This window comes from Balaenoptera acutorostrata, chromosome 5, assembly GCF_949987535.1.
Source record: "Balaenoptera acutorostrata chromosome 5, mBalAcu1.1, whole genome shotgun sequence".
Taxonomy (NCBI): domain Eukaryota; kingdom Metazoa; phylum Chordata; class Mammalia; order Artiodactyla; family Balaenopteridae; genus Balaenoptera; species Balaenoptera acutorostrata.
The window spans coordinates 19289057-19300492 of NC_080068.1; the positions used below are offsets into that span (position 1 = coordinate 19289057).

The following is an 11436-nucleotide window of genomic DNA, read 5'->3' on the forward strand; positions in this document are numbered from 1 at the left end:
CAAACCCAAACTATGACAAAGATACTCCCTCCTTTGTACGGTTAACAATCAACTTGGTGCTCTGGGATCAGCTTGCTTGAAAGAAGTTTAAGATGGTGCCCAAACTGGGAGGGAAACCAGCAGAACGGATAAAGAGAAAATCAAATGGAAAATTAACTTTAAAAGTTAAGTTCCTATTTCCAATAAACTGTGCCTGAGGAACCTTCCAGACGATAAAGACAGACTCGGAAGAACAGACGGATCTACACCCACTCGCATTCTCTGAGGCGTGCGCACTGCGCCGAAAGGATGAATGAATGGGAGACAGGCGCGTGTGAAATGCAGCAGGTCCGGCCGGCAACCAGACCGGCAGCAGCTACCCGTAGGCCTCGCTCCTCCCCCTTCCCTCCTCCATGACAGCCCAGCCTCCAGCATGGAGGGGCGAGGACAATGTGATCCCCCTGCTAACCACCACCACCACCCTTCATCCTACTCGCAGAGCTTTACCGCGTGACACGGGGTTCTCCTCCCCACTCCAAACCTTTCTCGCCTCCCCTGCCGCCCACCCCGGCAACTCTCGGACGCGCCGGCCTAACATGCGCTGGCCGCTCTCGGCTCCCCTCGGCGAGGTCGAAGCTTCTCCGCGCACGCCGCGGCACCACTCCCGCCCAACTCACCCTAGGGCTACGCGCGCCCACCGGCTCCCCGGCCCACCGGTCTAAGGAGTCCCGGTGCGCGCCCGCACCCGAGCCCCTGGGCTAGAGCGAGGGAGGGAGACACGGAAAGGCTGCCCCGGGGCTCCCTCCATCTCATTCCAGGCCGGCTCGCCGCCCACCCTCCCTGCGGATCCGGGCGCCAGCTCGGAGACGGCCCAGCGCCCTCCTATCCCGAAGACACAATTCCCACACACCTAGCCCAGGGCCCAGGTCACCCTCCACCCTCGAACCCCCTCGCGGCTCCGCCTGAGGCGCCGCCCCTCCCCCACACCTCTCCGCGAGCTCTCGGGCCCCCACCAGAACGTGGGCTCTACACGCCGTCGCGGCCAACCTCCGGGGCGCCCCCAGTTGTCCGCGGGGAGGTCAGGCCCACGAAGAGGGGGAGGGGGCGGCAAGGGGTAGCGTGCGCGCCGGGGAACGCCGTCCCGCGGGGTCCCCGAGTCCGAAGGGAGACGGAGCGTGCGGACCGGTGGGGGTGGGGGCCAAAAGCAATACTCACCGGTTCCACAGTCGCCATCTTAGATCGATCTGATCGCACAACCGCTCCTGAAGGGGGGGGGGGGGGTGAGAGGAAAAAAATGAGATTCAAACCGGATTGGCCGGCTACTGTTCACGTGACGGACGTGTCCGTTTGGCCCTGGCGGCGCCTGCGCAAGACTGCGGCGGCGTGTTTCACAAGAGGCTTCTGGGAAGTGGAGTCTCTCTCCTGTCTTTCTATTTCTCTCTCTCGTTTTCGTTTTTTTTTCTTTTAGGCCAAGAAGTTAAAAAAAAAAAAAAAGGACTGGTCACGTGGTCGATGGGTACGGTGCGCGGTTCTCGGCGCGGAGGACACACGCGTGCTGGAGGGTGGTTTTCAGTCCTCTGCTCTTCCGCCTGGATAGCTGCTGTCGCACTTACTGCCAGACATGCCTACTGTACCCTTTGTCGCCCTGTCCTCCCATCTTCCCCGAAAGGTTAGGAACCGAAGGCTCAGCATGCACAATAAGGCTTCATTTGCTTAGTTGAGGTCCTAGGACAAGTTGCCTGTGTGTTTATTTAATTTTCTTTTGACTGCACACCATTTTCTCTTAGTTTCATAAAGAGGCGGCGATGGAGAATCGTTGTTTAAGCAGTCAACCCTCCCCGGTACCCCGGCTCCGCTAACGCTGGTGGTCACTCATGGCCATCACTGCCAAAGGGGGTGGCGGAGCCGCCCACAGTACCCACTTGCCACAGGTTGGGGGAGGGGGAGTGCACCCGACAGCGTTTCCTGTTTCAACTCCTGAGATTAAGACCTCAGGGCTAAGGCTTGCGTGGAAATAAAAATCATTTGCAAGTTGGGTCCTCTCGCTTCCACTGTTCTGCTTTAACGTGGTCGGAAATAGCCCAAGTCCGGTGCCAGCCAGGGAAGCCACTCCGGCCCCCGCTGACTAAGCCCTGGATTGACCGTCAGGAGTCGTTAGGCCGGGTCAACTATGACTCTTGACGTTGACTCATTCTCCTTAGGCGAGTGACTTAATCATTCAGTGCCCTAGCTTTTTCATTTATGAAGCACAGATGATAATACACTTACCTCACAGGGTGTGCTATGCTAATGATTGTAACCAGCTTTGAAAATGAATCGGACTCCCTAAATGCTTCGTAATAGTCAACCTCGTGCCTTCCTAAGGATCAGCGGCTTCCCCTAATGTTTTTTTTTAAACAATGTTTAAAATTTTTCTTTTGTGTACTTTGTTACATTATCATGTACACCAATGCAATTTTAAAGTTTCAAAACAATTTTTTTTTTTTAACTGTAGCTACTCTCCATGGAGACTTTAATGTTCAGGAAAATAGTGTTATATTCACAATAATCACTGGTAATTAGAAATTTATCCCTACAGTGGCATCCTATATTTCCTTTCCCTGTAAGATGCTGTGCTGTAATTTCTCAAGACAGTGTTATTCTGCACAGTTATTAATACAAAAAACAGAGGTAAAGAAATCTAGTAGAGCGCTACTGTAAGGTTTTAATGAGGAAGACATATGATTACTATTTTCCATGCTTCTTAAGAATGTTAACACCAGAAAAATCAGTATAAGCAGGTTGCCTGTGCCTGCCTGCTTACAGTGTTGCTGATGTCCAGAGCTGTGTCATACCTATTACTGACTACATAATGGTCGCTTGAGTTAGCTAACACATAATTGAGGCTGTAATAAGAACTCAAAACCATTGCCTGATCATATGCTTTGGTTCACCTGAATGCCAGACACGATTAATAAAAGCTTTTGACCAGTCAACTCAGCTCTAGTAGGTTTAAAGTAGAAAGAATTCTGAAAACAAAATAAATGGATAAATGGATTTCTATTTACAGACTATCTACTCTTAGTTAACCTATCCAAAGTAATTACAGTCGATCTCAGTGATACTTTATGTTGTTTAAAAGTAGTATCCTGTTATCTTCTTTGAAGAGATAGTATAGATGTATTATTTTCCCAGTGCTGCTAGATAATAGAACAAAAGAGATTTAAAATTTAAAGAGATTTCAGTGGGACTGAAAACCAGTGATGTTCTTAAAACTTCCTTTTAATAATAGCTTCCATTTTTTTTAACTTTTCTCTTGATCAAAACACACCTCACTTTTGTCAATCATCCTAGTACTTCTACTATACGTATATAGTAGAAGTATATATATATACTCCTCTTCTTTGGAGCTTAATTTCTCTCCATTTTGTATGAGCTTTGTTGCATGTGTTTTATGACACATTCATGTGTCTTTTCCTAATATTACCATTAGACTCGACCATGTCAAAGACTTGGTGATTAGGTTTTTATCTATGTGTGTATATGGTTGTTTTGCTTTTGCCAATCTGAAATATTTTATTCTTTATTAATCTATTAATCCACAAAAAAGTACATTTGTTACATTACTACCATATTTGTGCTTATTCTTAAAGAGTAATAAAAAAGATATTTGAAATGGGATATGGTATTGAAACACTATTCTACTTGTTGGAGTTATCTAGTTAATACATAATTAATGGCCCAGCATAGTATCATGGTAACTATTATTTAAAATCCTGGAAAATAAATAAATAAATAAATGCCTGGAATGATTGGTTATCATTTAGCATCTGTAAATAGTCATGATCTTTTCTCTACATAATATAATCCTGAAGCTGGCATATTACTAGTCTTTATAGATCTAACTCATGGTAAAGAGACTTTAAATAATTTAATAGAACACATCATAATAAAAACAGCACATCATTTTTATCATGTATTTTGTCATTGGAATTTATTTAGGTTTTCTAGATAATCAAAGTCATTGTTTTGCTGGGCATTGTTCAACTATGGTTCAAACTGATCACATCTGCTATGATCAATCCCTCAAAAATATTACTGCTACACTGTCTAGGATTTTAAAAAAAAACAGGCCTTGGAATTTTAGACATTCTGTTTAAATTAGTTGCCTTTCTTAGACTTGGATTAGTACTAAGCAATCGTTTTTTCTTAAAATGAATAGGTTTTGAGACTGAAGATATGAAATCGCATAATAAAGTAAATGATCCTTAATATTTTAATTTTGGGTATTAACTTTAGATATAATCTAAACCAACCTCTAGTTAATATTAACTTTTTTAAAACCTTTTTCACTCTCTTTTTAAACTTGGTTATACTTTATACTCTATTTTTTAAATTGTTATTGTCACTTTCTACAGTGATGTTACTTTAGGAAAGACCTAAAATGATGGCTTCAAACAGGATAAATAATCCTTTAAATTACAATTATATAGTTTAGTATTTGAGAGCATGAGCTCCAATGTCAAATTTTCTTGGTTCATAATCCCAATTCTCCCCTTTACTGTAACCACATGCAGATTATTTAGTCTCTTTGTGTTTCATTTTGTCATGAGTTAGATAGGCACAATAACAGTACTTAGCTTGTATGGTTAGTGTGAGAAATGAGTTACTCCATGTAACTTAGAATAGTTCTTAGAATATAGTAAGCACTCAATGTTAACTATAATTACCATGATGTAATATTATATTAACATAAATTTATTATTTCTACTTTTTGTATAGTGTAATATGCTTAAGAATTCTTCTATGCAGAGAACCAACCCCCGCCCATTATCTTTAAGGATATTGCAAGCTTTCAGAGTCAACTATTGATTTCTTATAACATACCACATATTTTTCACATCAATTCATTTGACCTTTATAACAAATATGTGAATTAAACATTATCACCCCCATCTTACAGATAAAGAAACAGACTCAGTAAAGTCGGGGACACAGGCAAGTCCACACAGCCAATGGGTGAGCTGGAATTCAAACCCAATTCTCTTGACTCCAAGATTCTTTCTTCTATACCAAAGCTGCTTTCCTCTGATAGGGTCTTCCAAAATGCCTGTATCTCTTTGAAGGACTTCTAATACTAAGTTCATTTACAAAACTGACAATTCAAGAAGTACTAAGTAATGGGAAATGTGTAAAATCTGAAGGATATTTAGAGGACATGGGAAGCCCAGGCACTTCCTTTCTGGACTGTTAAATCTGTTTGGCATCCTAAGTCATAGATATATAAATAGTTCACTACCCATATAAAGAAGTGTGACTAAGAACAGAAAGGGTGCAGCTAACAAGCCAAAATAAGCACTCATACACCTAACGATTGAGACAGTCACTTCGTTTCTTCCCTGGTTTCATTCAGATCTCTGTTCCAATGCCATCTCCTGAGGGAAGGCTTCCTTGACCACCCTATCTAAATTATCATGCTCCTTACTCTTTATCTCCTTACCCTGTTTTATTTTCTTCAGGCCACTTTATAACTCTAGCTCTAAACCCAGTATTATATTAAATATTATTTAATTAGTCATTGGTTGCCTCCACTAGCCAAATGTTAGGTCCTTGATGATTTGTAGGTAGAATGCCAACAAATACTTGGGAAAAACCAAAATTTTTAAAACTTCACAGAATTCTAGCCTTAGGACTAACAATGTAATAGGAAAATTACTATATACCAGGTATCATGTTAAGCAGTTTATGTGCATTGATAATACCTCATTTTATCTTCAAAACAACATTCTGAGATAGATAAGGAAACTGAGGTTAAATAACTTTCCCAAGAACACAGTTCTGTCTTCAGGGCTCTTAACACTATATAATATTGACTAGATTGTAATTGGACTGCCTAATAAGAAAGATAATTGTCTGAAATAATGAGAAATAATCTGCAAAGAGTATGTGAAAAATTCAGGTAAGGAGTATGCTGGGTCAACAATAAGATACTATAAATAAACGTAATTTACCTTTTAAAATTGAAATTAGAAAAAATTTAAATGTAGTGGGATGAGATCAGTAGCTTTTAGAAATAACCCACAAGATTGTAAACACCCAAAATTCAGAGATTTGTGTGGAACTTCAGGGAAGCATGACTGGATTTTCATTGCTACATACATGAGTAAGTGCTTACGTTGAACTTGTCTAAAGAAATATGTTAATGGGTGGGAGCTGGTCTGCTTACCATCTATAAAAGAGGAATCCAGAATGACGATATTTGACCATCTAGTTTTGTTCTGGGGACAGAGTGCCCTGGTGCAAAAATATGGATCTCTGGTCCATTTGGCCCTCATTGGGAACGGTTTCTTGAGGACACCACAACGAATTCTCCTTGTTTTGGTTCCAGGTTTACCAAGCAACCATATGACGAACATATCTTCTGGTACTGATTTGTATATATGTAGGGCTGATATGGATGCATGAATGTCTAGACTAGGTGTATCGCTCAGAGTCCATCCTAACTGGCACTAAATTTTTTAGTTTGTTTTACTTACGCTCTATGAGCTTGGCTAAAAGAAAACTACCCCTGTGGACAGGATTTTCTCTGTGTCCTCAGATTGTGATGATTCTCTGAGGAAACACCCATCTACAGGAATGGTCTGGATGGCTACCTTCCCCAGGACTTGCCATGTGCCTTTCTACTCCAACAGCATCTTTGGAGACCTGTGAATTAGAAATTTTGGATTCACCTGCCTCTAAACTCTTATTTTAAGTTCAGAGTTTGAGAGATACCAATCCTCATTCAGGACATTGCTTAGAAACATGGCATGTACTAAAAATTCTCAGATATCACCTTATGTGTTTCAAGTAGCTAATGGAAAACCGTGATTATTGTTTTGTTAAAAATAAGTAATAAAATAATGGTAACAATACTCGCAAGAGAGCCATTTATATCTTTTGAAAAAAATGACAAATCACTATTAAAGACTTACTATTTGGGGAGAGCTTTTGTCAGGTCTGTGGATGCATTTAGTACAAATTGACCAACAGCATTCACAGCTCTGAAATGGAAAGTTAGGAAACAGGGGTCCATACTTTATCGTATCAGTGCCTGAGATTATCAGGTTTTAAGAAGGGGAAAAGGGTTTGATCTAGATATGCATATTAGCAGACTGGATGTACTTAGCTTATAAAAAGTGACTTCTGGAAAATGAAAAAAAATTACTATGCTGGGCAGATTTATGAAACAAACTGTTAGTTTAATTGCCAGGCAATTTATGGAAACAGAACCTTAAAAAAAAATCTGACCTTGCTTAAAAGTTTTTCCATATAGGCTTATATGCTTTTCCCCCTTGAAAGGTAAGAGAATAGGTTCACATGAGAGTTAAATACCTATTTTATTTTACAGTAAAATAAGGTGGCAAGATAAGTAAACACGATTTTATCCCTTTATTAGAGCTTAATTTTTACATTCTGAAAGAGATTTTGGCAATATATAGGAAAATGTCAGCAATCATTGTTGAAATTTAAAAACTAAAGGGAAATTATTGTTTTGTTAGTTACAAAAAGGATTAGCTAAATGTAATTAATACTTGAGCAGAGCGATACTTGACTGAAAATATTTAAGTGAAAATATTTAAATATTTTCACTTATTAAGTTTTGTTTATTTTTTTGTCTTAAAAAGGAATGTTGGGCTTCCCTGGTGGCGCAGTGGTTGAGAATCTGCCTGCCTATGCAGGGGACATGGGTTTGAGCCCTGGTCCGGGAAGATCCCACAGGCCGCGGAGCAACTAAGCCCGTGCGCCACAACTACTGAGCCTGTGCTCTAGAGCCCGCAAGCCACAACTACTGAAGCCCGCGCACCTAGAGCCGGTGCTCCGTAACAAGAGAAGCCACTGCAATGAGAAGCCCCGCAACGCAAGGAAGTAGCCCCTGCTCACTGCAACTAGAGAAAGCCCGCGTGCCGCAACAAAGACCCAACGCAACCAAAAAAAAAGGAATGTTACATTGCATGTCAACTGTACCACAATAAAACATTTTTTTCAAAGAGCTGAAAAAAGAGAGGGTTAAATATAGGAAATTCATGCTATTTTCTGAAACTGCCTAGGGGGTAAAAGTATTTAAAGTACTCATAAAGAAACTTGGAACTATGTTCTTATTTTGGGAGATTAAACCAGATATCTGATAGAAGATAATATTACTTAAAAGCCTTGTGTTCAGCGCCATCAAAAGAAAAAAAAAAAAATCACACCCACACCCAGCGGGGAATTTGTTATTTATTTGCTTTTTAACTTGGAGCTGGACTTTAGCAAAAGATTTCATGTTGATGGATGGGACAACAGCTTAAATTGGTTTGAATCTATAAATTAAACTTCCGTTTTTCAAAATGTAAGGAGGGAATTCCCTGGCATTCCAGTGGTTAGGATTCCACACTTTCACTACCAGGGGCCCGGGATGGATCCCTGGTCGGGGAAATAAGATCCTGCAAGCCGCGTGGCCAAAAAAAAAAAAAAACCTAAAAAACAAACAAACAAACAAAACATGTTTAAGGAAACTTGGAGTAGAATTGGAATTTTAAAAATTATTTTATTATTCTTATTGTTATTTTATACTGTTCTTCCCCTTGGTGATTTTTTTCTTTTCTTTTTTTTTTTGCCCCTTGGTGATTTTTAAAATGCATTTAATCTTATATAATGGTTTCATTTTAAACACAATATAACAAACAGCATTAAAGAAATTTCTTTTTTTAAAAAAGGAAAATCTTCCCTACTACCCTAATACATCGATATGCCAACATTTTATGCTCTTAGAATTATAGGTCACATACAGTTTTAAACTGTATTTTTCACGTGATCTCTTATTGAGAATATTTTGGACATTGTTTGTAGACTGGATAATACTTTTTAAACATTTTTAAAGCTTCTTTATTTATTTATTTTTGGCTGTGTTGGATCTTCGTTTCTATGCGAGGGCTTTCTCCAGTTGTGGCAAGCGGGGGCCACCCTTCATCGCGGTGCGCGGGCCTCTCACTGCCGCGGCCTCTCCCGTTGCGGAGCACAAGCTCCAGACGCGCAGGCTCAGCAGTTGTGGCTCACGGGCCCAGCTGCTCCGCGGCATGCGGGATCTTCCCAGACCAGGGCTCGAACCCGTGTCGCCGGCATTGCCAGGCAGATTCTCAACCACTGCGCCACCAGGGAAGCCCTAAACATTTTATTTTGAAAAATTATCAAACTTACAGAATAGTTGCAATAGTAACTTTCACAAACCCTTCTAAACTAAACAATCGTTAACATGTTGCCTTGTCTCTCAATCTTTCATTAGTTCTGAGCCATTTGAGAGCAAGTTGCAGACATAATGAGCTCTAAATACTTCAACATGTTCCTCCTAAGTATGAAAATATTTTCTTACAGAGCCATAACACAATTAAATCAGGAAATGTAATATACAACACTTTTATCTAAAATATAATCATCGAATCAATATTCAAATTTTGCCAATTGTTCGAGTAATTAGTTTTATAAAATTTTTTTTTCCAATCTAGGATCATGCGTTGCATTAGTTGTCATGTCTTTTCAGTTTAATCTGAAACAGTTCCTCAGCTTGTCTTCTGAGACACTGACACTCAAAAGTAAAGGACAGTTGTTTTGAAGAATATCCCTTAATTTGGTTTACCTGATTGTTTCCCATGACAGTTTAAAACTTGATGCTGTTAGGGTTACCGTGGACTTGTTATGTTGATACAACACTTTTAAACTTGTACATTTTTGGCAGAAATTCTATGTAAGTAATATTGTGTCCTTCCTAGAGCATCACATCAACATTGGTAGCATTAGCGGCCTCAGAATATTTCACTAAGTAGATATATTACAATACCTAATTCTCCATGGTTACATATTCAGGTTATTTCCAGTTTTCTCCTATTATGAATAATGCTCTAATGCATACATTCATGATAAATTTATTTTCATATTTTAGATAATTACTTCAGGATAAATTTTCAGCAATGGAATTAAATGGTTTATAGAATACAACAAAACTTTCACTTTTTATACATATTAGAATTCATATTGCTCTCCAAAAATGTTGTATCAACTGAACAGGTTACAACAAACATCAGCATTTGGCCTTAAAGGAATTCAAATTTTTTTTTTATTATATTATATTATACGAATATATTGTTGGGAACTTCCCTGGTGGTCCAGTGGTTAAGACTCTGCACTTCCACTGCAGGGGGCACGCGTTCGATCCCTGGTCAGGGAACTAGGATCCTGTGTGCTGCACGGCATGGTCAAAAAAAAAGAGATTCTAATATTGTAAAGGAAGAAAAATCCCATAAAACTAAAATATATATATATATAGTTGATGATTTTTGTCACTAGTTTCTGTATTTATTTATTCATAGCCTTTACCTTTGTTCCCCTACTTTTATTTTGGAAATTTTTAAATCTACAAAATGTTGAAACAGTACACTAAACACCTGTAAACCTTCATCTAGATTCTCTAGTTGTTAATCTTTGAATCAGTAAGGATCGATAAGAATATTCATGATAATTGAAAAGTGTATAGCAGCCAATGGGAACTGTCCCTCAAAATTGTGGAAATAGGTAATAGGACATAAAGTCTCTAGGTGCAAAATAGACGGGTAGCCAACAAGGGTACTATTATACCATCAAAAAATCAATGATGGATGATAACGAAGCTGAAGGCAGTTGTGCCAATAAAACATCACAATCTTTTGCCCAGTTCCTGGATCTGAGCCAGTTTTCAGACTCAAAATCCATAAGCTGAAGGAGTTGGGTGCCCAGGAGAAAGGAACTATGGCCAGTAATGGGGAAATAATTTTCCCAATTCTTTTCCAAATTAATCTCTGGTCATTTGTTTGGGTAATTGTATACTTTGGAAAAGGGCTACAGCATTGGAGACCTTGGCAGGACATATGTGCACCAGAGGGTGGAAGATAAATCCTACTAAGATTCAGGAGCCTGCCACAAAAATACAATTTTGGGAGGTCCAATAGTCAAGAGCATGTCAGGATATCCCATCCAAACTAAAGGACCAACTATTGCCTCTCACATACCCCACAGTGAAAAAGGAGGCCCAACATCAAATATGCCTCTTTAGGTTATAAAGGTAGCATATTCTACATCTGGGATCAAGTGATAAGAAAGGCTGCTAGCTTTGAGTAGGGCCCAGAGGAGAAAGGGCTTTGAAGTAGTATCAGATTGTGGTGCACTCTGACCCTTGGGCTGTATTACCTAGAAGATCTATGATGTTAGCGGTATCAATGGTGGTAAAAAAAGCTACATGGAATTTTTGTCAAATCCCAGTGGGATAATCACAGTGCAGGTCTCTGGGGTTCTAGAGCAAGGCCATGACATTTGTAGCAGAGAATTTTACTCTTGAAAAACAATTTCTGGCATGCTATTAGATGCCGGTAGAAGAAAAGTATGTGACCACTGGACACCAAGTAACCATATGGTGGTAACTACACCGAT

General features: G+C 39.9%; 1 protein-coding gene across 1 annotated transcript in view; it reads right to left on the minus strand.

Moving 5' to 3' along the window:
• Positions 1–1246, minus strand: part of EIF4E (eukaryotic translation initiation factor 4E) — a 46296-nt gene extending 45050 nt beyond the window's left edge. The window contains exon 1 of the mRNA XM_007184063.3: positions 1195–1246. Within this exon, the coding sequence (XP_007184125.1) occupies positions 1195–1212 (18 nt within the window). The 5' untranslated portion in view covers positions 1213–1246. The remainder of the gene's footprint in view (positions 1–1194) is intronic.
• Between the last annotated feature and the right edge of the window lie 10190 nt (positions 1247–11436).